Source organism: Xiphophorus couchianus, chromosome 8 (genome assembly GCF_001444195.1).
Source record: "Xiphophorus couchianus chromosome 8, X_couchianus-1.0, whole genome shotgun sequence".
In the NCBI taxonomy this organism is placed as follows: Eukaryota; Metazoa; Chordata; class Actinopteri; order Cyprinodontiformes; family Poeciliidae; genus Xiphophorus; species Xiphophorus couchianus.
In genome coordinates this window covers 11544610-11572356 of record NC_040235.1, presented here as the reverse complement: position 1 = coordinate 11572356, position 27747 = coordinate 11544610, and the positions used below count along the sequence as shown (strand labels likewise).

The 27747-nt window shown below is 37.5% G+C and overlaps 1 protein-coding gene across 1 annotated transcript in view; it reads right to left on the bottom strand.

Annotated features, from left to right (window-relative positions):
* LOC114149257 (poly [ADP-ribose] polymerase tankyrase-1-like) overlaps positions 1 to 27747 on the bottom strand; it is a 78635-nt gene that overhangs the window by 39333 nt on the left and 11555 nt on the right. The window contains exons 5-6 of the mRNA XM_028024956.1: positions 8215 to 8251; positions 4256 to 4331 (exon numbers count right to left, since the gene is read on the bottom strand). Coding sequence (XP_027880757.1) covers positions 4256 to 4331; positions 8215 to 8251 — 113 coding nt within the window. The remainder of the gene's footprint in view (positions 1 to 4255; positions 4332 to 8214; positions 8252 to 27747) is intronic.

Genomic DNA, 27747 nt, shown 5'->3' with positions numbered 1-27747 from the left:
GCTGGAGAAAATCTATTTTTCTTTAATCTAAGGATCACTGATGCAGCTGTGACCACTCCATTTCCCCCAAACCCCATCCCATGCTTTTGTAATGAACAAATTATTTAAGTTAAACATTTGCCCATTTAGTCTTTGTCTTTAAAATGAATAAAATCACAGGCATGTATATGCTTTAAAACGTTATTGCTTTAAAGAACAGTGAAATAACTACATTTCATTAGAGTTGCACTTGCTTGCTATTGATGTTCATGATGCTGAGGTTTCGCCAAGTTGTTTTCTTTTCTTTAGATATATTTCTCCAAGCAGGAGTTTCTGCAGGAGCTCCAACATGCTGCTCTAATATGGGTCAGAGGAGTTAATGGTGTTCTGATAACACACCACCTTTCTCAAATTTTCTGAGATTTTTTTTTTCCATCAGTGGTTATCACATTTTGGTTTTGGTCTGATTGTTTTGATGAAATAAAAATACTGTAGTCAGCCTAAAATATAGCTTAGGTAAATAACATGTGACTGTTATAACAGTTACATTAAACATGGCTGACAATATCACAGACAGTACACCAAAAAACTGTGTTGTACCATCTAGTTAGAAGCAGCAGAAAAAATAATTTTGGGCTGCACAACTTCACTGATACTTACTGAAAATTGCCACATTGATTGCGGTTACAGTGGACACCCGCCTGTTTGCAAATTCAATCATTTGTAGATTTTTCTGTGGCAATTAACTCCCAACGGATTTTTTCGTAGATGAAATCTAAAATTAATCTTCACCTTCAATCTCCAAAAGAAAATTCATCTAGGGAAGCTGAAATATTCTTGCCGCAATGCTACTCAACATGCTATTGGCTGGCATTTACAAAGCAGCCAAATCAGGGGCTCATTTTTCTTAGAGCTGATTGGCTGAGATAAAAAAAAAACTGTAGATATTAGCTTCTGCAGTAGTGCTAAGATATTCTTGACTGTCCATATTAGTGTACATTAGGATATAAAAACAGGCAGTTGTGTATTTAGAGATGCTCTCAGTATTTGCACATTGATACTACACAATTTATTTGTAACTCAGTCTTAATCATTTATTCTTCTCTGTTCAAAAATTGACAACAAATACCTGTTTGCTGCAGGTATTTGTTTTTCTTAATATTCTACGGTGCTGCTCTTTAGTTAACAGGACGATCAATCCCTCTGATCAGCCGCTGAAACTCCACTCTTACAAACCCTCATTCCAATCTATTGTAATTAGTACTGCAGTCAAAAGTTGTGAGATCTCCTAGAAACGTCCACGTTACTTCAGTAAACAAAGTCAAGATGCCCAGAAAAACCATTAAAGGCATAATTCATATGCAAAGGTGAAAAATTTAGTTATTAAGCATACATGAGAAAGCAATCCAAAAATGAAACGACAAGTATTAGTCCAGCTTGGTGAAGGAATGCAGTAAATATATTTTCAACATGAACATCTTATTTCTTTAACACTCATAATTAATCTAATACTTTTACCCGCAAAGTATAACTCAGTAAATCTCTCCTCTCAGCTCCACTGCGGTTTAAATTAGCAGTAACTTCCCAGAACACAGCGTGGATTAAACAGACCAGGCAGGAAAACATATTGAACGCTGTCTATGTGGAGCAATTAAAGAGCAGCACAAATGAAGATTGTACAGCAGAGGTCGCTTCATTGTCTGTCTGGGGACAGTTTTTATTTTCTGGATATGGCTGCCATAATGTACTCACGCTCCATTAAATTCAAGCAATTGGAAATGATTTCATGAGTGTGTCTCCTGCATCTGGGAAGATTTCATATTGCACGGTTTTCCCCGGAGGCATCACCTCCCCGACAGGGCGCGCGGACCCATCGCAGCTAGGAGATGCTCTCTCACAAATGGATATGAAGGCAATATGATGAACACGAGCTGCAGCTGAGCATCATCCGAATCACTCAAGGACCCATAATTAGAGAAAAAAGCCTTTTCTAGGCTTCTGTGGCATTTATTTGGCAGCCACCGAGAGTAAAGGGTAAAACGCTCCCTTTGGGTCCCGGATTGGCCCTGCAGTTGTCATAGCCACTATAAAACTCAGCGAGCCTCGCTTCAGTGTCCAATAAACTAGAGTGATCTTTTAAAAGAAAAGTCTGAATCTGATCACTGAGGTGAAACTGAGCTACGCCTTGTTTGAAATAGACTGGAGTTTAACTTTTTCCACTTGAGCTTGGATGATTTAAATGCCGTTTCAGAAAATGTTTGATAATGTAAAGAGATTATTCCCCCAAGAGACACCAATGAGGATCCACTGGGGATCCTAAAATTGTTTGGATAATAATCTCTGCTGAGTGGAGCCTCGTTGTCACTCTGCTGTCAAGATAAGGCGAGAAGACCAGACAAACAGGGCTTTATATTTCTGTCAGCTTGGAAGGGAATGATGTGGAGGACTAGAGGGAGTTCGCCAACTAAAGCCAGAAGCCACTAAAACCAGAGAGCAGTCTGCTTTTCCTTCCACCCATTCATCCAGGGAACTAATCAGTCATAAGCCAGACGTGTTGCTGTAAAGCAGCAGAACTAAACCCAAAGCTCAGGGCTCCCTGCAGATGCTGGAGTCACAGGATGATAACACAAAGCTTCTTTCCAAAGGCCGGCGTACTTGTGTTGTACCTAGAATTTCATTTAGCAAACCCAGATTTACCTCCTCCCCTCAAGTCTAACCCCAGGATTCTTTCTGCTTCACGGCTCATCAGCAGCAAATCAAAGGCAGACTGCTTCAACTACTCAATTAAGTTAACTCCGTTCGGTAAGAAACCCGTTTTAAATCTGCTTCTTTTCTAGATTTGTACTTGGAACTCATATTTAGCAAGTGAAGGTGCATTAGCCAAATATGCATGGTTATGTATTTGGACACATGAAGATGTCTGCTGCAACTTACGACGAAGAATTGTTATTTCCACTGCAAACAAATAAAATCTATTGAAGATGAAGATTAATTTGGACCAATCAGATTCTATACCGCTGGGTATGATTCGTCTGTTAAGCACCTTGCAATTTGGTACAATTTCAATAAAAGTAAATCCAAAATGTGCTAAAAAGAAGGGGTGCACTGGTTGCATTTTCCGACTGATCACCAATATTTATTAAAAAGCCTGGCCTGCTGATTTCAAATTTGGATGTTATCAATTTTTTGTCTGACAAATCACTAAATATAAAAACAAAGTCACTAAATTGGCAACAGTGGGATGACTAGTGTTAACTGTGCATGTGCAGATTTGACCTGGTGATCTGTCAGTCTCTCTCTAGAAGTGGGCGATATGGATTTAGAATTACATTATGATAGTTTGTGGTAGTATTGTGATACTGATACAAGTAATGACAAAACACTATTTATTCCTTCATTTATAGATAACTGTATGTCTGTGAATGCATGGCATGGCATTTGCAAACTTGGATATTTCTCTTGAAAAACTTTCCTATATGCAATAGGCTTCATCAGGATGTTATTTAAAGAAGTGAGACTTATCCAAAGTAAGTGCAATTCATTATATTTTCAAATTTACTTGTGGAACAAAGTAGGAAAACTAATAAAAATAAAAATTTCAATAGAAGATTTTTAACATCATTAATTTAAATTTAATCAGGACAACAATAAATAAAAATTCTTATGATACAATAAAGTATCAGCTGATCTCCCAAAATTAAGGAATCTGGGGCTGTTGCCAACACTGCCCCACTGTTGCCAACTTAGCAACTTCTTTGCTATATTTAGCAAGTTTTAAGACAAAAAAAAACTCAGACAAAATCAGAATTGGCAGTTAAGGGTTTTTAAAGATCAGTGATCAGCAAGAAAATTGGTGCACCCCAAATAGGCATGCAAATTGACAAAACCTGTCTGAAGGGGGGCAAAAAAGACATCAGAAAAAGCTTATCCTTCCATGGCTCTGGCCATGACTCTGACAGGTTTTTGTGTGCTGTGCTGCATCATTTTTGTTCAGCATGAGTGCTAATTTATTCAGAAAAAAGTTGTGTCTCCATCTATTCATTTAAATGACTGACAGCCAAGAAAGGACACTAATGCCTGCTGGTGAATGCTAAGATTATTTAAAACAGGCTCACAGCTGTCATACCAGCATTTGCTTCTCTTGAGAAAAAAAAAAAAAACACTTGCAGGCTGGCTTTGTAACCCTAATGACCGTCCAAAAATGCAGTTGCATAGATGACAGTGATGCGCTCGTTACTGCTTTACAGTTCCTCTGTGCGCACACTTTGACTCTTACCTTGCGGCCGTCGCTCGCATGGCAGTTGACGTTGAGCGGCGTAAGCAGGGCCATTAGCTTCTCCTCGTTTCCACTCCTGAAAATGTGCACAAACCAAGGCACACATTAAGTAGAAAAACAACCACCACCACAGAGGTTTAGAAAAGAAGCAAGACTGGAAGAAAAACATTGGAGGAAAACGTTATCAGAAGCTTGAAACTGAAGAGACCCAGGGAAATGTTTGAATGTTCGGGGGATGATTTGAAGGCGCTCTGTCATGCTGAAACGCCCCCGAGTATTTTGGCCTGACTAAAGGGATTTGATGTTGATCTATGTTTTTGATTTTTAAGGTCACTGCTCTGGAACTCGACTGGCCATCGGGAGATGCAGCCAGGACAAGTGGAGTCATGCCTCATCTTCCAGACAGTCTTAAAGGAAGAAGGTTTCAACATATTGGGGAAAAAAGTAGTGCAGCCTTATTATCCAATAACCATCTACTATTGTCTGTCTTCTCCATTTCTCTTTGCTTCAATAATTCTGATTACAACCACCAGCCAAATTGACATTTATATCCTATTCTCTGACTTTAAGCTCTCTAGCACTCTTTCATCTTTTTCCAACACTGGCTGCCTTCCTTCTCCTTTTTCAATCAAATCTACCTCCCATCTCTCTTGCCCTTTTGCACCTCTTACTCTACCTCTTTTGATCTGCTCCCTCAATCTCTTTTCACAGCTTTTCCCTGCTCAACCTTGCTTCAAATCCCAACATCTTCCCAGTGTGACTGCAGAATTAAAATCCAATCACAACTTTAAAGAATAAGAACCTCAGAAATCTCATTTTACATTCTTGCTATCTCACAACTTTTACAGGAGGCCTACATCAGGACTTTCAACAAAACCTCTTTCATCCTGATATTTCTAACAATTTCTAATGCTCTTAATATTTATGATTCTAGAGTTGTTGTGAAAATTATTCATTTAGAAGCATTCCATGTCAAATAATGCTCTTAAACTAGATGTATTATGCCAATTTAGAACTCAGAAAGCTGTTGAAATGAATGTATTCTTGTGTATGTTTCTCTTTCAAATATTACTTGATGGTAATCTGGAGCATGTAATGCACTTGTGTTTTCCATCTCCTTAAAAACCAAAAAGGTTTCAAAACAAAGAACAGAACTTAATTTGGTCTTCATCGAGGAATGTGCCACAAACACAATTTTCTCCTGGAGACACCATAATGCTTAATTTTTGGGAGTCTGGGAAAGGTGAAGAAAGAGTCGTCAAAAACGTCAAATGTTTTTGCTTCAATCGGATTAGATCAGTCTGTTTAAGATTCACTTAAATATAATTATTCTACCCGCAGTGCTTTTGGGCAGCTTGCGTTTTCTTTAAAATCTTCCCAAAGAAAGAAGAGCAAGCTTACAGAGCAAGATTTCTGTTTTCTGCTGTTCACAATGCGGTTTGGAAGTTCCAGGGAAACAACTGAGGCATTCAGAGGTCAGCTTTAGGAGAGGAAAAGCACCCTGGTCTGAGAGCGATGTTCTCAGCTCAACCATAGTTGATTGTGGAAATATATATAAAGATTTGGGAATTTTATTTTGGACCAAAGTAAGGATCCATATTATTATTGCTGATGGACATAAGGTGGCTGACTTGGAGATCATTCGTCTTTGCTTTCACTCAAAACCCCTTTTTTAAACTCAGTTCCAGATTACTGATAGATACTTTACGGACTACTCCAATCAAGCACCCTCATCAATTGCTAGGCAATCCTGTTAAATATGATGTGACATTCTAGCATATTGTAGAAATAATAAAACAAGCATGTTCATATTTGATGCCTCTATGCAGCAACTACAAGGTAAAACGTTTGGTGATGTTCTTTAGCTCAGTCTCTACAAAATGAGCTAAGCTTCTTCCCTCCGACTTTCATCTCATTAAAGTCTTTCAAACCACCTAAGCTCTTACTTAATGACTTGAAGAAATAAAATAAAAAAATTAAAAGCAGATCCTTTTACTTTACACCTAGATGTGATTATGAAGCTGAAATTAATAATGTTACTCAAACTTGAAAATATCACTAGTCCTTTTGATATTTAAATCTAGTGCTGTAGGAAAATCTTTTATGCCATACGAATGCCATTTTTCTGTCTTCCTTTACTACATACTATACTACAGTCCAACCTATTTTAGCTAAAAAAGAATCAAGAAATCCGCTGGCGACAGAAATGTTAAACTTGACCAGCCTTGACGGGTGACAAGTTGCTTGAAAATTCAAAAATCAAATAATTTCCTGATCAGTGAATACGCCAAGAATATGTTCTAACATGTCCAACAAACTGAAACATATTTGGTTTGGAAGCTGGAACTGAAGGAAGGAAAAAGCTTGTTTCAGTATCAGAGAGAGAAAGTAGGTAGGCAGAGAAGGTAGGAAAGATGAAGGAGGGAGGAGTACAAACTGAAGGTATGAAAGGAAAAAATAAAGGAGGAAGAAAAAATACAAGGAGGGAATAAATTATAGAGAAAAAGGGGGAAATGGATGGGAAAACAGGAAGGAATACAAATTGAAGATACAATGGAACAAAAAGGAACAACAAAATGAAGAAAGGATGCAAGGAAGGGAATAACAGGACACAAGAAAAATGGATGGGGGAAAGATGAAAGAAGGAAGCAAGAAAGAAAGGAAGACAAGGAAGGAATGAATTGAAGATGCAATGGAACAAAAGGGCAAGGAACAACAAAAGGAATAAAGGACGCAAGGAAGAAATAAGGTAGGACACAAGAAAAAGGGATGGGGAAAAATGAAGGGGAAAAAAGAAGGTAGAAAAGATGAACACAAAGAAGAGAGGATTTGGTATTTTAATAGATGAGAAAGGGAATAAAATCAGGAAAGTGTCTTATTTTTTACTTATTTACTTATTCAGACCTGGAGAATGCTGGAATCAAATTCCATACTTTTCCAGACTGGATAGAAACCCGGCATTAGCTTTCTAATCCATGCAACATTTTTCCTCCTAGCAGTGCGCCGGGCCACAGGGCTCCTCCCATGCCATGCATAACTTTGCACAAACACAAACAGAAGCCCTATCTGGGCCATAAATAGATATATAAATAAACTAGACAAACATCTGCATTCTGTAGGCCAAACGTGGGAGTGAACTGACTGAGCATGACCCTAAAATAAAAGAGGAAGTTCCTCATAATGACAGGGTGATAAGGCAGTCATGGGCTCAGCTGGGAGGCGACCATTCTGGATTTACACATAAACAGCCCTCTGACCTCCAATACACTGGGGTACGTCCATTCTAAACCAGCTGCTTCCTTATATGTGGGGGTGTGCATGCATGCGTGTGTGTGTGTGTGTGTGTTGAGCTTGAAGAGATGGAGGGAAAGAAGGGTGAGGGGGGTTCTGTTGAGGCATCAAGTGCTCCACCACCCACACACAATCCCAAATCGAGAGCTACTTCACTTCCAAATGGGAGAGCCTGGCAAAAACGGAAAAATAAATAAATAAATAAAACACACACACACACACACACACACACACACACACACACACACGCCCGCACACAGCCCACATGAACTGCCTGAAACCATAACACGCCTCGAAAACGAACAAGTGTCGCTGGCCCACAAGCACCGGGCTCTCTGGATCTGAAAATACAGAACTGGTGTGGGAGCTGAGTGTGTGTAAGTGTGTGTGCGTGCACTGAGGTGGAGAAAAAATATAATCAAACAAGAGAAAAGGGACAAGATGGATTAAAGAGGGATGAAGATTAGAATAAAAACAAGGTTGGAAGATTTATGGATGAAAAAAGAAAATAAAAACGAGCAAAAGAAAACAAATATTAGCATGACTAAAAAAGGAGGAGAAAACAAAGATGCAATAAAGTATTTTTAAAAAAACGCATTAAAAGGCTTGAAAGGAAGATAAGAGAGGAGAGAAATGAAAACAAAGAGCATGCAGAGTCTGGTACTCACCTTGCCGCTTCCAGCAGCTCATCCTTCTTGTATTCACCTAAATGGTTACAGAAGATCATGGTGTCAGACAGTTTCCCGGTAATGCACATCAGCCAGACTGAGACACACATGATTGAGCAAACAGAACAACCATGAACAAAAGCACATGCTATCTATGGGGGAAGACACCATCTTTCCTATTTCTATTTAACCCCCCCACTCTGGTTCTCCGTCTCTGCCATTCTCACTCAGTGCGCACCCCTCTGGCTACGATGTGTTGCCGGCAGCGACCACAGCACGTTCATTGTTAGGGCGACGAGCGGTGGACCGGCACGCGCGCTGCCTCCGTGAGTCCGTATGTCCGTCCGTCCCTCCCGTCTTTAACGCGTCGCTGTGGGGAGTCTCGGCCGCTGCTCATGCCGCGTCCCATTGTCCCCCGCTCTCAGTCATCTGTCTCCCCGTCTCCCTACATCCGACTACCTTTGTTTTTTTGGCTTTTTTTTCTCTCCAGTGGACTCTGGGGGCGCAGTTATTTTTTTAAAGAAGGGAAATAAACAAACCCCTCCCCCTTATCTCCCTCGCCCTGACTCCCTTTCCATCTCCTGCCTCCCTGCTGCTACAGTCACAACATTTACACCTTCCCATATGTGTCTCTCCTGCCAGGGACAAGAGTGGGGGAGACATAAGCCTTATCCACATATTATCTTTTTTATTCATCCATTTATAAAAACAACAATAATCAGACAGAAAATGGAAGATTTCTTTTTTACTATTATTATTTCAATAGAATAAAAAGGAAAAATGTCCTTTTGTTGAATTGTATTCTTTTTATTAGTTAGAAACTGCTTGTTTAAAAAGGCAAGTTAAACAAAATAACATTGATTGAACTATTTGTTTAAAAAGTTGCTAAAATAGGAAAGAAAGAAATTTCCTGAAGCACCATGGTCAAATTGCTTTCTTGTTAACTTATGTCAAGGTATGGGCGGGCAATTATCATATCATTTATCGTGATGAAGTACTTTGATTTATTGTTGTCTTCATAAATTTCAATTTGATATTAAATTTTAAAAAACCTGACAGTATTATCAGAAATGTTACTTTTACAATTTCTCCACTATTTGTTCCATTAGAGCATCAATAAAAATCGGTATGATTACATCTCACATATTTGAGTAAGCAGCGTCATGAAGAAGCCCGTTTCAAGTGTGAATGTTTTTCTCTTACGCTATTTTGTGTTTGTGGGCTGTGAATACTGTGCCATGCATTCACAGAAATTAGGATGAGTTACCTAAAAAAGAATAAACAGTTTTTTGTAATCATAACTTTTATCATTGTCACAATAGTACCACAAAATATTGTGATTACATTTTAAATCCATATCGTCCTCCCCTTTGTCAAGATTAATCCAACCTACTTTGATGTCAAATTGCAAAAAACATCACGCATGACGATGCGCATACTTTAAAAAAAACAATCAAACTAAACTCAACTGGCTCCTACTCATCATGAAACTCTGCTATTTAGTAACATTGATGTTTCTTATTTAGGTACAATAATGATGGGGGAAAAAAGGTATAACGTAACAGAAACCCTGTAAATTCTAGACACTAACAGGTACCATAGAATTGCACAAAAATCCGTGAGGGACGGCGGAGTCCCAGCTTGAAATTCCGTGAAAGAGGTGTACGGAGCCTTGTGCCAGAAGCCCATTAAAATGCTGTATACATCGTTTTAAACTGTATGATTGTGAGCGTGAGTGGGAATAAAAATAGCAATAGGTATTTTGTTCCATATAACACAGTAAGAGTGTAACAGGTAAATCTTTTATGGATGCACACTCGACTAAAAACCCACCTGTTTGGAATTGTATTTGAAACATAATCAATTACAAATTTATTGATGGAACCTGACCTAATGTCATGTTTTGACTGTTGATTCTATGTTGCATTGTGTTCCTGTGTTTGATATGATGTAAAGCACTTTGAAATGCCTTGCTGCTGAAATGTGCTATACAAATAAAATTTGATTGATTGATTGAACGAACCATCAAAGTTTTTCAGCAGTGATGAGGAGCATGCAATGGCTTTCTTCAATTACTGCTTTAGTTTTTTATTTTTACTTGTGCAAATAAAAAAATATTTCAACAGTACAATAACACAATACATGACTTTACATGTGAATTCTTATTGAGGTAAACATCAATATTAAAAAATCATTAGTTGCTAAACTAACTATTAACTATTTACACACTGATTTATTTAATTGTGACACATTTGGACTTCCATAGTTTTCTGCTCATCATTTTGAAATCTATTCAGTACTATGACTAAAGACAGTACGGACTGTTTTAATGTATCGGGGGGGGGGGGGGGGGGGGGGTTCAGTTATCTTGACTTTTTCTCATCGTTATTCATACTTTGATTTGTCATGATGACAAACTGCTGAGTATGATGTTTGCAAATCATGAAAGCAATGTAATGTTGGGATTTTTAAAATATTTTTCCTATTTGGTTTCATAGAGCAATAATAAGCATCAATGTCTTTAAAAATATACTTAAATGGAGAATATTTTAAGTTGTTTGATGATAAAAATGCAATATTTAATGTGTCTGGTGGATTTTTGTTTTTTGCCTGTGAGGCAGTGACTGCAGTAAAATGAAACCACAACCAGGCCATTACCAAAAAAAGATTGCAGATAGTTTTTAAACATAACTTTTTAGCACAACTTTTATTGTTCTCAAAATAAATGTTGTTGCTTTAAGGCTCCTCCCCCCAAGCCGCAGCTGCATGTACACAGACTTGGCAGATGTTACACCGGATGCCCTTCTTGATGCTACCCCCTTGATTTTCCCCAGGAAAACTCAGATTAAAACCGGAAATCTTCGAGGCAGCAGCCACCTGCTCCGCCACCCGAGCCACTGATGCCCCCGTTAACACAATAAATACCAGCTGTTACCATATATTCTTCTGAAATGTAGTTATTTCTGTGCACATCTACTGTTTTGTGGAAACTAAAAATATATAGGTATATATAATACACTTGTTTTTCTTTAAAATTCAAATATTTAGCAGCAACTTATTAACCATAGCAGAATACTAATGCTACCAAAGAAAATTACTAATTTTGATAATTTTTTGATATTACTATTTTTGATATTAAAACACACCTATTAAAACTACCACTGCTATTTCTACTGAAAAATTAACAAGAGAGCAATTCTAAATTCAGAGCTGCTTAAGTCTCAGGAAGAACCATAAAACAGAAATTAGAAATAGAATCGAAAACTCGAAGGGACAGAGAGGATGGGTTTAGTATATGAAGCAGACGGAGGGGAGGAGATGTGTGACGACCGAAGAAGAGAGGAGAGGTTACCAGCGAGGGGAAAAAGTGGAGTAGGAGGATGGAACAAAGGATTACAGATGAAAGAGAGAAGGGATGATTAGGGATCTGGAAGCTGACATGCATGGATTTGACACAGTATAATTGGTGAAACAGAAGCTGGAGCTGAACAGGGAGAGACAGAGGAAAGAGAGAGAGGGGGGGGGGGAGGGGAGGAACAGACAGAACAAGAAAAAGGTCAAGACACTAAATTTGACTTCTAAGCCATTTTTAAGCTGAGAGGTTAAATTTCCCATAAGTAAACCGACAGCCTTTGCTTCAAGTTGGATTACATTTGTTATGCAAATCATTCTCCATCTCACTGTCAGTGATGTTTTTCTCTCACACAAAACGATTGCATTTAACTTTTCTACATAATTGTATATCCACCGCCACAATTTTATTGCCAATCAAATTGCATTCTAAATAAAACTACAGTCTTGGAATCCAACTCCAAGGCTTGCAAATTCAGAGAAAATACAGAAAAATAAAAATAAAAAAATCCAATAGAAATTCACTTGGATTACGTGCTATTATGTGGCCAGCAGGGAGAAAATCTTCTTGGGAAAAATAGATGTTTTGTCCTTACAATAATTACAATTCTCTATTTATTTGTCACCTGAGTAAATATTTTCTTAAGTTTATGTATTGGTTTCACACCTGGTTGCCTACAAAAATATTCATTAAAAAAAAATCAATCACACCAAATTTTCAACTCGAGTCTCAAGAAATTATGTTCTGCATTCCGATTAGAAGTGTTCATATTTTTTAGAGATACTCAAAGTAGTTATTTTACCATAGATGCAAGTTTTAACAATAAATGTTAGATAGTTCTAGAAACTGATAAAACCCGTGGATTTTAGTTTTTGCAGCTGAGTCAGAACAATTTCCACTCTGCGTACTTAAGGTGCATTTGGTGTTCGAACCATTAAAACAGACAGTTTTAAGTGTCTTTAGATGGATTTCAGCTTTTTGTGGGAGATTGTGATTCCTAAACCTCATGAATACCAGAAATCTACTGCGGTTCTTCACAATATGCATATTACTTACACTGATATGATAATAAATACAAAATATACTTTGCAGCCCTAATTCTAAACAGTCCTTTGTGATGTTAATATTAGCATTTTGTGGTGTTGCAGTAATTTCTTCATTTCTAGTGGTGTCATACACTGACTAAACAGCAAAAAGGGGCTGGGACAGATATGTTGTTGCTGTCTTGAACTTTAGTCCTTCCCCACTGAACATAGTGAAGAGTAGAGCGAGTTTATAACTGAAAACAAGACTGTGCCATCAAGTCAATCCCCCCTTTCTGATTTGTTTATCATTTAATCTCTGAATAAAGCCAAAAAGGGAGACAATTTATATTATTCAAAGTTGGTGAGACTCTCTAAAATGTTAACATGGATGCAAGTTAAAAGGGCAAATTAAACATATTTCATGACATTACAGGGGGGGAAGAGAAGCAGAGAACGATGTTAGGTTCTTGCTTCTTTAAAACCAGATTGCGTGATAAGATTCTCTGAGTCACAAGTCATAAACCGCATGCTAATTTAAGGATATTAATTTAAATTCTAGGTGCATCACATTGAGAAGTAAATCATATGCAAGTGTTTGGTGTTCCACATCGCGTAAAGCTGAATTTTAGGGGGTATGGAGGAACATGTCCCAGAGAGGTAAAGTGTGTGCATGAGGCTGAACCCAAACAGAAGACACAAGGACATGTTATAGCCCAGGACAGGCCAGCAACCCTCTGAATGATGATACTGTGTGTGAGTGTGTGCGTGCGTGTAACTTCCTGTAGACATCAGTAACCATAATTTAAATCCCAGTTCTTGTGTATCGAAGGGCCCGATTGTGCATTTTCATAAGTGAATCTGCAAAGGTGAGCTTTTATTTTTCATTATCTTATAGGCAATAAGGGCCTAGTATACAGTGTGTGTATTAAGCAGCTCCACCAGAGCAGATGATGCTCACTGAGAAACAAGTAACCTCACAGCCCAGCTGTCTGCTTCCGTGGGTTAGTGTGTGTGTGTTTCTAAATCACACATCACTTATTCTACAAGCGGTTTATCTGCTGTTACACAATGACCGGCTCTGAGTCAGGAGATGACCGATGTACTTGGAGCTGCAGCAAGGTCACAAGAGCTGACGTTGTAAGTGGATCTGTGTGCAAGGAGACCCTTCAAAGAGAAGGAGGGAGGGTGAATAAATGGGAGGTGGATTGAAAATTGTGAAAGACTGTTGTTTCAGCACTCACCTCTTACATCATGTGATTAATTGCTTCACAAAAGTGCACCAAGGAGAGCTGCTCTGGATTAATAATGTGTTTTCTGGTCACCACCTCCACCTTCTCATTTGAATGTAGATGCTGGCCACCACTAAAAACCACGTTGTGGGATTTATCCGAGCACAGCAGCTAAATCTCCTTAGAGAAACCTTTTGTTCAGTGCATCCAGAAGTTAGCTAGGGTACGTTTGCTGGGTTTCCCATTTTTTATTCCTGAATCAACATTTCAAGGACTCAATACGTCTGTGGAAGCTTTAGTAAAGAATCATCAAACATTTCTTGGTCTCTCTCTGGTATTATGTAAAGCTGGTTGTTTTAAAATCTTTGCAACAAAATGCTTAGTTTGATTTTAAAGTGAGGTAGAGAAATTTAAGAGCAGCTCGAACTACCTAAAATATAACATGCCTACTTGGAAATGCCAACATTTAGATGAAAGTGTGTTTTCTTGGGAAATAGTGGACTTGATAAATGTAAACTTTAACATAGCACAGCAAGTGTCGATATGTTCAAAGCCAACCAAAGGTGCTGTTCTGGAGAAGAATCTCTGGAACAGAGCCACGTAAAGTTACAGGATATTAGCAGTCAGATGCGCCAACAGCTGATGTTTGTGCAGCTACAGATAAATGGTTTTACAGGACTGAAAAAAAGTGTATCCCAAAGGAAAAGAAGACAGAGAAGACAGTGAATGACATGTTATTCACTGTCAAGAAGAAGGGCCAGAACACTTCAGTCATGTGGAAGTACTTTGGCTATTTAAAGTTGGACAAAATACAAAACAGTGTGCCCTGCAAATTCGGTTGAGCACATGTTCTGACGAGGCCATATAATACCACCGATTTGTTTTATCACCTCAACCAGTGGCATCTGCCCGAGCAGACAAAATGTAAAACTTTACAATCCCAGACAAGAGCGAGTGCTAACCCCTATAAACACCCAAACACGGAGTAGCAGCATTCACTTTTTTTCTTTTTAATCATGTAAAGCACTTTGAATTACCCGTTGCTGAAATGTGCAACACACATAAAATAACCTTGCCTGAAGGCAAGCAGATGAACATTAGACATTTCCTTTTAATTATACTACTTTCAGGATAAATGAACCACTCAATGAGGAGTAAGGCTACAAATACATTTGTCTGCTTTTGTGTACCACAAAAGCATCATCTCTTCTTTTGCATACAAATAACTAAAAACAGCGATGTTTTTTTTTCTTCCTTTTTGGACAGATGAGCTTGTATAAGATTAGACCATAGCGTAGCAGTCCTGACCGATTCACGTAAACAAAAAGTCACGCAACCAATTTCCTGCATTTGATTCATAGCAGCTTTCCAACCACACCGGACCGGACAGCTCAACACAATGAGACTCCATAAAAACACAATCGGACCATTAAAAAGATTTATGGCACGTTTACATAGTTCTCTTTCTACAAAAGATAGTCTCCAAATTTCATGATAACTCAATATTTCCAAATTTATCCCACTCGAATTATATTGAGAATCAATTTTAAACCTGCAGAATCTTGAAAGAGGATGAGTGATGCATATGGATATGTCTTTTATACCCACACACTCAAGTCCCTGTCTTAATTTTTATGTAAATTCACTGAACTTTTATTTTAATTCATTTTATTGTCAGTCTACTCTTGCACAGCGGCTGACCATCATTCATTTTGAGTTGTGGAGGTGTGTAGCGATGTGGAAAACTAGCCAATTTCAGCTGCAGGAAGAGAGCCCAAATGGGGTGAGTGAACTCTTAAAAAGCATCGCACACATAATATAAAAATACATATTATTTTTGCTTTGCCTCTTTTCGCTAGGGTATCCCCCCTTTTTTTGTTCCTTTTAAGATAGTGAAAGAAAAATCTGTCTGGGTTTGTGAAAGAGACAGAGCATCTCAGGGGAACTAAGACTGGGGTTCATTCATCACAGGGGACCAATCGAACAGCAGTCCTCATGGTAATCAATGGGTTTGTCTCAGATAAGGAGCTGAAAGCAACACAAATTCACTTTCTCTCTGTCATACGCACTTAAAGGTGTGAGACTAATCTGTGCATTAGCAGGAGGGAGCTTTCACAGCGGCTCTTTGTGTGCATGATTTCCATATGCTCCCGTCAACCATCCCTTTTCTTCCAGTTTCTTCACATTCACTGGAAGTCGCATCAATTCATCTCTTTATCTGTCAGCCAGACCAGAAGGTTTCTTCATCTTCCCTGACATTGTTTTGTTCCCTCTTTTGACATCAATGAGGGTTCTTTCTTTTTATTGGCGTTCTCTCCATCTCCCAGACGCCCATGGCACCTCTAACTACAGTATCTGATCATTTTCCGCCTGCGTTCGTTAAAGAGCGCAGCCCAATTTTCCTCTGTGTTAAATCTGTCTGCCCACTATGGACCTTTCCTCACAGCGTCAATTTCTTTTTCACGTTATTTACAACAGAGAAGTGTTTGCTCATGTCGGATCCTCGCAATCTTGGTGCCGCAGGAGCACTAAACCTTCATGGAGAGACAGGAACGCAGCTTCGAATAAGTTATATTTGTTTTCCCTTTTCGCTCCAGTCGCACAGCACCAGGAGCTTCTATTGAGCTCTGTTAGTGTAAGAGGCAGCACACGGTGGACACAAACTCTAATTGATTCCAAGGGACAAGAAAAATCTGTCTGGCAGGAGGGAAAAAAAATTAGATTAGTAGATGTTCCAGCTGTGACAAGATGACAGGGATACAATATAAAAATGTCTGAGAGCCATTAAATAGTCAGAGAACACATTTTTCTTGTCCATTTCATGCCAGCTAGCAGCTCCATCAAGACAACCTTTCTGTGTTTCTGCCATCTGGAACTTTCTCCAGAAGCTGAAAAAATAACCGTGACCATCTGATGGTAAATTCTTGAGAAACAAAAAAGCTCAAGTAAAGTTGTTTATTTTTGTATTTTCTTCATTCAGATGAAGTTTCAAAAGAAGTTTTGAAGATTTAATCTTAATGGTCGCATGAGAAACTTATGTAGCAGAGTTCAGTGACAGCTGGGGGTCATCTCTGGTTTGGTGTCACATTTTAAAGTTAAGAAACAGAACGCTGCATTTTGCACTTAGTTCTGCATATAAATATTCTGCGAGAGTTCATATATAAAAACGCTGCATTTGTTCGGTACATGTGCTATTTACTGAATGTTAACAATTATGTTTACTTTTCCTTTTACTCTAATGGTGCAAATTCATATACCACAACAATTGGCAGTGGCACATTAGTGGTAAAACAAAACAACTAAGTGGTTGTAGCTGATCCTGAGCTTTGCTAGTGACAATAGTTTTGAGTTTGTAAAAATTGGTAAAAATATATATATATATACAGTACAGACCAAAAGTTTGGACACACCTTTTAATTCAATGAGTTTCCTTTATTTTCATGACTATTGACATTGTAGATTCACATTGAAGGCATCAAAACTATGAATAACACATGTGGAAATATGCACTAAACAAAAAAGTGTAAAACAACTGAAAATACCCCTTATATTCTAGTTTCTTCAAAGTAGCAACCTTTTGCTGTGATTACTGCTTTGCAAACACTCTGAATTTTCTTGATGAGCTTCAAGAGGTAGTCACCTGAAATGGTTTTCACTTCATAGGTGTGCCCTGTCAGGTTAAGAAGTGGGAGTTCTTGCCTTATAAATAGTCATGAAAATAAAGAAAACCCATTGAATTAGAAAGGTGTGTCCAAACATTTGGTCTGTACTGTATATATATATATATATATATACATTTTTTTTTCTAACAAAGCAGTTTTTTCTGACAAATTAGCACATTATGGTCACTTTGTGGTTGGGTCAGGAGTGTGTCACTACCTGGTGACTTAAGAAACAAAAACAAATGCATGCATTGTTACCTTTTCACACACTTGAACAAATTTGTTTAGGTACCATTTTGTGGTATGTGAGAATAGCATTATTAAAGTGTCAAGGTTGTAGCGGAATTAAGTAAGCAGGTGGAATAACAAAAAATGAAAACAATTCTGATCTGTTTACTTGTTCCAGGCTGCTTCAGTATGTGGAACCTTGAAGAAAACACGGTCACACTTTTTGACATATTATTCCCAAGTGAATCCTGGACCTTCACAGGTCTGTAGAAACCAGTTATATAAAATGTCACATTGATGTTGTCTTGCAGTTTCTGACAGATACTGAGCAACCCTACAACCCCCTGCGTCTGTCCAAAGCTTTGCATCAGAGAGAGAAAGTCGTCCTCATCTGAAGTCTATTCCCTTAGATCAATTCGGAGAGCAAAAAGCTGAAGTCCTGCTTTGTCAATACCAATTTAGAACGGACATCTTGAGATATGCCAGCTCTGATGTGACAGTCGCTGTGATTCTTTCAGCTTGAATGAGCAGCTGTAGCTCAAAATACGACGTCTCTCTTTGTTGTCATCCAGATTACAGTGTTTTCACTCACTGAACACTTCAGTTGTTTCCACAGCACTCATAAAAATACAAACTAGTTACACATTGCTTAATCAGTTAGCTACCCAACTCACAATCAACAAAAAACCTAAGTCAATAAAACAACAGAATGATAGAAGATGGATACAAGAGTCAATCTGGTTTGTAAATATATAAGGTATAAATATCAGCTATAGAGAAACTTAAATTGGCCAGACAATTATAAGAAGGGAACTTAAGAAGTACAAAACGGCTGCAGATCTGCCAATTGAAAAATATGACATCTTAGTTGCACCGATGCAACCATATGAAGTTCAGCTGGATCAGCTCTGCTTGATGGCCAAATGCTCAGAAACTCAAATATTTGATTTTGTTTCTCCAAATCAGTGCTCACGCCCTAATAGCCCAGGTTAAAAATTGGCAATTGGAAATCTACCATAAAAGTTTGATTGGTGGATCTCTAAATTAAAAGTTTTTTAAATGTACCTTTTATTCATTTTTTGTGTTACCGTCACTTTAAGTAAATTTACATTTTATGGCAACTGGAGCAAAAAGTTGAACTTGAGTTGTGGGTCTGGTATAAGTTTGAAAAATTGTGGATCAAGGAGAAATTCTTCTGTGTGTGTGTCGGAGTGTGTGTGGTGACTTGGCCCAGAGAAAAGAATTGATTTTCAAGGCGAAGAAGCAGCTGATCTTTGAATAGCAATACCGGTAATTAAGAGGAGCTAATGGACTGTCGCTCTTTCTGGTCTAATTTCTCTTCTGAGTGAATATTCATTCCAGCATTTCGTTCACTCCTAAAATCTGAACACTCACAGTTCACACAAATGAATATTAATAGTTATTTTTGTCCCCTACATTAAAACCTTTCAAACTTCAATATTTTACTTTAAGTGGAACATTTCAGGAGTGGTTAAGACTTTGTAGGAACCCTCAATTAGGATTGTTGGGTTTCTTCTCCTACAGAAAAGTAAATGGGACACAAATTTCCTAATGTTACATGATGCCAACTACAAAAACAAGAGTAGAAAATAAGACTGATACTAAAAGTCATTAAAAACTACTGATGGAAGATAAGGTTTTTTCAGAAATCTAAACATACTAAATGTAGATGCTACCCTTCCTTCTGTTTAAGCTTCACCATTCAGATATGTAGACCAGCCTTTTGTAAATATATTTCTCATAAAAATAAAAAACACCCCACAAGACATAAGTTATTCACTGACAATAAATAATGAACCACCCGTATTTATTTGCATTATTTTAAGTTGAGAGAGTTTATTGGTAATTATAGCAATGCAAGTAGAGAAGAAACAAAAAGGTGCGAATATAAACATCCTCACATTGCATTTGTTTTTCACGCTTTTTGTCTGTTATGGCTAGTTAAAAATGGAACAGTGTGAAGATTTTGAAGCCACGGAGATTCAGTCGGCCTCTAGATTTGTCTTTGTGCATTAAATGTTATTCACATCGTTTGTGTTCGAGTTGAACACAAGCACCTTTTACTTTTTAATCTGATCATTGTAGTGGTGAAGTCACTGCTTCACTTGTTTCTTTCACTGTGTCTAACGGATAGTAATATATATGTATATATAATATATTGTTGAATATAGGTTATTTATTGGTCTTTAGAAATTTAATAGAATTAACTTTCTACAATTGAGCAGTAAAACACCAAGAGCTTAGAAACATTATTAACCCAACCAGTGACAGATGGATGTAATGAACTCAGCAGAGGGGTTTTTTCCTCCCAGTAAAAATCACTTAATTTGGCTGAATATGCTTGATAAAAAACCTATCCTCATACTGGGTTTATAAAATTTTGGCGGTGATGTTTGGCAGTGTAATCTTCACTTTAGCGTGTGGGTGGTTGGCTGAAGATTACCCAACGGTTCAACTGAAAGGGTTTCGAGTCATGTGCTCCTGTCAGATTGGCAGAGGATGGGTCCAAGTGTAATATTTCAAGTGCTGAAATGGAATAAGTGAAAGTAATCAGAAACACCAGCAGGGGAGAAAATAAAAAAGTATGGACAAAGTGTCAAAGAGAGTGAGACCAGAGACTGTGGCTGATGAAAAGATGAAGAGCGAAGGGGGACGGGTGCTGTAGTTGCACGCTCATTAAACAACACATTAGCTGATGAGGAGGAAAAAAAAGTGTGGCTGAGAGATCATTGGATCCAAGGGGGAGTGTTCAAGGGCAGACGCAACTTGATAAAAGTGTCCTAATCACTGCTTTCTGGGCAGAAAAAGATCAATCAGCAGCGACAGAGCAGACTGATGTAAAGGAAAGTTCCTGCGGTGATCCAACATTGGCTCCCCTGAGACTTCTCACATCATTACTTTGTTTTTTTTCCCCAATTACTTATCCACAGTTTGCTAAAGTGATTTTTCAGGCTGTTAGTGTACAAGTGCCTTAGCTAGCTGTTGCACTTGGAATGAACCCAAGCTCCAGGCATTACTGAATATTAGCACCAGTACTTAGAAATTATTTTTAATTAAAAAAACAACTGAGTCGAGTCACTTTCACATTAACAGAAAAGTGATAAGACAAAGAAACATGTTGGAACAAACCATTGACATAGCAGTATGAGAAGTAGACTCGTACTGTGTCTACTTCTTTGTATACCCTAAGGAGGAGTATATAAACCAATTTTCCTTTTTATAGTTTTGTAAAGTAGGTTAATATGAAAAAGATGAATCTCTTACAGTATAAAGAACTTATGTCAAAGTTTGCCTTTGGAAATAAATAGAACAGCTTCATATGTAGCCATTACGACCATTCAGTATCACTGAACTTAGTTTCAGTGAGTAGTGTGCTTTCCATTACCTCATAAATACTTGATACCAAAACTGATGACAGCCCAAGCCTCTTTAAGGAACATTGTTCTAGATTTTACCAGCTAATTACAAATTATCATAGCATCTTACCAAACCTGTTATATAAACTTTGCTGAACATGTAGAACTAATTACTCACCATTTATGATTAAAATAACAAAAAAATGGATGTTATGATTTTATCACTATTAATTTCCCATTTACCTGCAAGTACTGGAGAGTAAAAAAGTGACCTTGGCCTCAGAGTTGTAAAAAGAACTTCAAATCACTGCTTTGACCTTGCATGAAAGCAATTCAGTTACACACTAGTGAATAGAGGTAGAAAAGTAATGGATGTGTCTGTTTTTAAGCTCTAAGGCAGCTGAGATCAAAACAAATTTTTTTTTTCATGATAGGAATCAGGTGAATCAAAGCTATGATTCAAACAAACATGACTCAGTCAAAACACAGTTTACGTAATTAGCTGAAAGCAGTTTAGTAGAGATGTGGGGGGTTAAGAAATGCACGGTTTAAAAATATACTGATTGTGTAACAGCTCCATGTTCCCTATCATACTAGAGACGGCAAATAAAAAGTCAGTGTTGATACATAAACACTTTAAAAAAATCTAAGTGGAAAGGTCAACACAACCATGCTATAGAAACATATGTGTAAACATTTCCACACCATAAAACAGCCTGTTTGTCTAAAAATATCTGAACATAAAGGTACCTGGTTAATACAAATTTTACCAATATTGAGAAATTTAAATAATATCTTGAATAGGATTTCTGTCTAAAAGTAAGATTTTAGATATCATGAAATGTTAAATAAAGCAAAAAGCAAAAAAAAACAACAACAATGCCGCATTAAAATTAAATGTAAAGTTCAGGGGTACATCGATAAATCTGCATTCATTTATTAAATGTTGGATGATCGGCGATCAGGTGTTAAGAGTTTAGATTTATGGGTAAAGCCAGAACATGACCCATAATTCGGGCAGGACCGGACCAAAATTATTTGCTTGATGGTCGGGTCAAGCGGGGCTTGAGTTCTGTGATGCTTTTAATAAGCCTGCAATACATCCAGCACAGAGAAAATCAAACAAGAATATACAATACAAAGTTATGTTAATCTACTTACTATTGTCAAAATATAGGAGTTGGCAGCTGAGGAAATAAAGGGGCAGAAGTTCATTAGACTGTAACAAGTGCAGCACACTGGCACAAAGCGCACACAGCTCCACCGTGCTGCGCTCCCATCAATCACTCTGCGTTGCCACAAAATGGTGCCGGAAGACGTTAAACAAAAGTTAAAAATGGGAGAAGTTACACTGATTACTCAAATTATGTCCTAAAAATGAAAGCAGTAAAAACATAATTATAATACGTTGGGTTTATTTAGGCTCGGACATACAATTAAAGTTAATTAGTGGAGTTGGATTGGGTCTCCGACACATTGTCTACGGGTTTGGGTTGGGTTGGGTTGGATTTTTTGGGCCTATCTAAATAATCAGCCAATACTTGCAAGTAAAACTGATCATAACCACCTCCACAAGTCAGGCTATTTAAAGATTGTGATCAGTCACAAAAATGCAATCTGTGCACCCCTAGCCAGGTTTGGTACATGTTCTACAGTAATATTATGTAGCCTTAACAGTGTCTTCCTAACTGGTACTCAGAGCCAACCAGCCCTTGTTTACTTCATAGGTTTGTGTTCCTATAACTCCACTGTTCCTAAACTTTGAAAAGTGTTTGTTACAATATTAACTGTGCAGTCCATCATCTGCTGTGCATAATTGATTAAATGAGCACCTCTAGAGTCACATTCTCATTCACCTTTTTCACAGACAGGAGCTCCTTGAGGTTGTGCTTAAAATTGTGTTGCTTGATCACAGAATGCTAATTTGCTCAGGCTTCTTTAACCTGTCTCACCTTAAGTCAGGCTGAACAAAGCAGATTCCCTCCAGTAACTGATAAACATCCATAATTAGCTCCAGAGGTGTTTAATAATTTGCCAGCAAACTTGTGCATGTTCTGTTTAATCACTTGATAAGTATAAACATAGGTAGGTTTCTATTTTAACACCACAAATAAGCAACTGTTGTGAAAGCAGAGCTGAACAAAATTGCATATGCATTAAATTAAAACCTTTTTTTTATGATATTGTTGTGATATAGTAGAGCCACTTTTAGAGAAGCCATTTTCTTACACATTTTATTTCACATTTCTATCTGAGTTTCTCATGTCTGAGAGCAGCCTGTTGGATTTGGCAGAGCAATATAGCTAATTTATGACTCAATATGAGCTTTCATTGCTGCAGACTGAACCAGAAAGCCGTGCTGCAACAGAGCATAGAGAACAGAGCAAAGCTTCTAAGTGGAGTAAAAGAAAACGGAGCCCTTACCTTTACCAAGGCAGTATTATCCTTCAAATAAACACATGCTATTTGATCTGATTTTTTTCTGGAAACGAAATGTCCTTGGTAAAAATGTAACAGCTTGTATGGAACTGTGACCCTTTATCCATTAATAAAACAACCTCTCCGTGCATCGCATTAAACGCTTAAACGCACCACTTACTGCAGTAATTATAACTGTAGGATTCTACCAGAATGGCAAAAAGTGTGGCAGGATGATAGTTTATGTAATTAGTGCCCGTCAATACAAATAAAGAGACTGGTTGCACTTTCAAGACATTACCTGACTGAAATCAAAGAACAGCAGCAACAAATGGCTGTCTTTACACACAGTAAAATAGTTATTTTTCAATCATCATCTGCGACAAGAGAAAGCTGATTCAGATGTTTCAAGCAGCCAAGAGTAAATGTTTTAATTATTTTTCATAAGAAACATATCAGTTACAGGATCAGAGAATATTTCAGACCTGCTCGGATAAATGGACATTTTTCCAGAATCGCACACCTATTTTAATTCATTAAGCATTGTAATGAGCAACCTTACATACAAAAGGCTACACTCAAAATAGCTCTCTGAATGTTGCAAAAACAACATTTTCAGTTTATTTATTAATGGTGCTTTGGTAAGTTCTGATGACGTGCAAAAGATTTTCTCTGATCCAAAATAGGGTTACAATTACAGATACAAGCTCCCACAAATGGATGGCTAAATAGTTGATAGTTGATTTCACGTCTCTCTCTGGCCTGTTTGTTGATGTGTTTCCTGGTGATTTGTACCACGTACATTGGAACAATCAAAGAAATCACACAGAACTGGACTCACCCCAGTTGTTCAGATCAGTCCCATTTTTGTTTTTCTCCAATTTATTTTATGTTGTTGTCTTGTGTGCTCTCTGTTAAATGACATACTACAAACACTGTACTATCTTCTTTAGTGACAGTTTAGCCCTTTTAAAATGCCGTTTACATTGGTCTATAGATTCCTAAATGTCCCTGCCCTCTGAATCTGTGTGTGAACACTTGCTTGTCTCACATGAACCTACATTAACAGACAACCTAGTTTTGCCCCATCTTCCCCCACTCACTGCTTGGAGGTAGACACTAGCCCCCAAGAGACAATGCATGGATAAACTGAGTGAAGAAATTGGAAGGATTGAACCTCTTAAATCTAAGCCTAAAGTGTTCAGTTTACAATGGTTAAGTGTTAGCTGTCAGACGTTAAAAAACAAAACGTTTAAGATATTATGCTGATACTTTTTGTTTTGTTTATCTAGACAGTAAATCTGTGCTGCTTTCTGTTTACTCCTCCAGTGATTTTGCTTTAGTTTTCTTTTCTTTTCTTTTTTTTAAGAATATTAAAGTCCAGGTTGGTCAACTTTGGTTATGCTGATTCCTTGATCATTATTGCTGTATTTTTAATCCACTTGGAAGTTGAGTCACTCTGCATTTGATTGCTTATTGATCCAAATGAAGGTGTAGCCACCATTTTCATTGTTATTTCTAATTTAGGCAGAATTATAGATTGTTTTTTGTCCCTATAGATTCCAACGTTAATATTGTTTCGGGGGTAAGAAATGCTAGAGGTGACTAATACATTTTAATTGCCTCCATGAGTTTCTGTCCCAGTTGTAGTTACCATAGTTGCTTCTACATAAACTAAATCAGCACGGATATCCACAATAATTAATTCACCACCAGGTTCTTGCTTTGGACAAGAATGGACTTGTTTACTGTAGCTCCCAAGAAAGAGCACTTACATCTTTCTTAGTTGAGGATTGTGTTTGTTGAAGCAAAATATTGTTTTGCAGAGGTTTCTGCTTATAGTTTCCTTAATATTTGACAGATTAAAATAAATCTTAAACTTTTACCACTTCAAATGCCATCATATTCCACAAGCACACTCATATTGACTTCATTGAGAATGTAATATGTGGCAACACTTTCTGTACCAACTTAGTTCCCCTCGTGTTAAATCCACTTTGACAACAGCTGTGTAGTTAGCTACAGATGTGGTAACATTTAATAATCCTGACACTAACACCAGATCTTGCCTGCATAAATAAATCATTCTCCACAGGATCATTGGCCCTCATGTTCTGCCACAGTCTGGCTCATCTCTGAAGTGTCCAGAGGTCCATCTCATTTACCACAGATGCAGAACAATGGGGACTGATGATGCAAGTGCGTGCAAAAACAGATCTGATGCTGCGAAAATCAATAGAGTCAATGTCAAGAGCCATAGTGAAGAAGAGCTGATGAGTTCTGTTAGAACTTCAGGATTTTAATGTATTTTTACTTGTGTAGCTAACAAAATGAAGATAATTTAGTTAGAGTGCTGTGTAAAAGTATTTGGCCTCTTGCATATTTCAGTTTTCACTACTCCGCCAACTTTTAAATCAAACAAAGAAACTGATTAAATACAAAAAGTACCTTTTAAATTATGAGTAATTTATTAAATTATACTTAACCGATATTAAAACAAGTAATAACCTCCACTTTTTTAATTCACTAATTAAGTGATCAACTACACTGTTTTGGAAAGCTGAAGTAAATTTCACCAGCCACACCCAGACCTGACCCCTGGCAGCCATGAAGAAAACCACAAATCACTTCAATAGATTCTGTCCAATAACATGAAGGCTAAAAGATGTCAAGCAGCAACACATCATGCCTTGATCTAAAAGAATTCAAGAGCACATGACAAACGACATCATTGACCTTTCATCTGTGTGGAAAGGATTGCAGAGCCATTTTTAAGACTTCGGGACTAGAATGAGCTGCAGTGAGATTCATTACCATCAAATGGAGAAAACACAGAACAGGGGACAACCAAAATTACTCCAGAAGCTCGTGGACGACTAATCGACGAGGTCATAAAAGAACCCTGCATAACTTTAACTTGCCTTAGATAAATCCAGTTTTCATGCATAAACATTATCAGAGAGACTGTTCCAAAACGGAATCCATGGGACAGCTGGCAAAACATATTTGCCAAAAACATCTGGATGACCAACTTAATTTTTATTAAAGTGGAACCTTATGAAAGGTGTACACAACGTTTGATCTACTTTAAAACATTTCTGGAAAAAAAAAAAGAAAAACAAGAACCACAACAATGCTCAGTATTGGTAGTTTAATGCTCTAAGGCAGAATTGCTGTTTGAGGACCTGGACAACTTGTAATGACAGAACCATAAATTCTGCTCTCAACCAGAATGTCCTGAAGCTGAATGACTAGCCATCAATTTTGGCAAATAAGCTCTGGCACACTTGGCTCATGCAGCAGGACAACAGTCCAAAATACAGCAGCAACGCCATCTCTAAATGACAAACTAAAGTGTAAGTTTTGGAATGGACCAGTAAAAGTCTTGACTCAAATACAATTGAGATCCTGAAAAATAACCTTATTTGGGTGGCTTATGTTCAATAAAAAGTCAATGAATGACTCAGTGACATTATCACAGTTAACCCTATGTGAAAATCACAACAGAGAATTTATTCCCAATAACATTTTTAACTAATCTCTTTATGTGCAATTTTTCCAAACAATATCAAGATTAAGAAAGTGCTAATAATTAGCACCTGAAGTACATTGTGTCTCAAAAAATTCAAACTCAAAACAAAGGAAAAAAACAGCAACAAGACAAACCAAACTAAAAGGGCCGTATTGCTAAATGAAACCTAGCTTATGAAGCTAGTTTTTTCTAAGAACTATACTTCAGGTTTTTTGATTGAAGTTGTATGTCCTTTATCCATTTTTTATAAATCTCAAAGCAAATTATATGTGGCTGGTTGATGTGTTTAAGACCAAAAATGTTGGACGGTCTTAACTTTGAGTCAGCCAGTATTTTGCCTCCCAGTCACTAATCAGAGCTGATTAAATTAAAATCAGTTAATCTAAATCTTTGGCTGATGATTTGATGTATCTCTGCTTAAATACTTACCAGTAAGTAGATCAAAGAGTATTCCTGCAGAAGCGCATCATTGCATGGCATGTGGGCTATAATGCAGTGTGAATAAATGTGTAAATTTATATGCATTATTCTAATCACTCACTCACTGAGAGTTTCCGTTTCTTTCTCATAATCTACAAAATACATCTCTGTGCTCCCTGCTGAGTAACTGAAAAGACTGATATGGCTGATTTTCCATATCACACTAAAACTTGTACTTGAATTCTTATGCAAAGCCAACTAGAGAAAGCTTTTATTACATTAAGCAATAA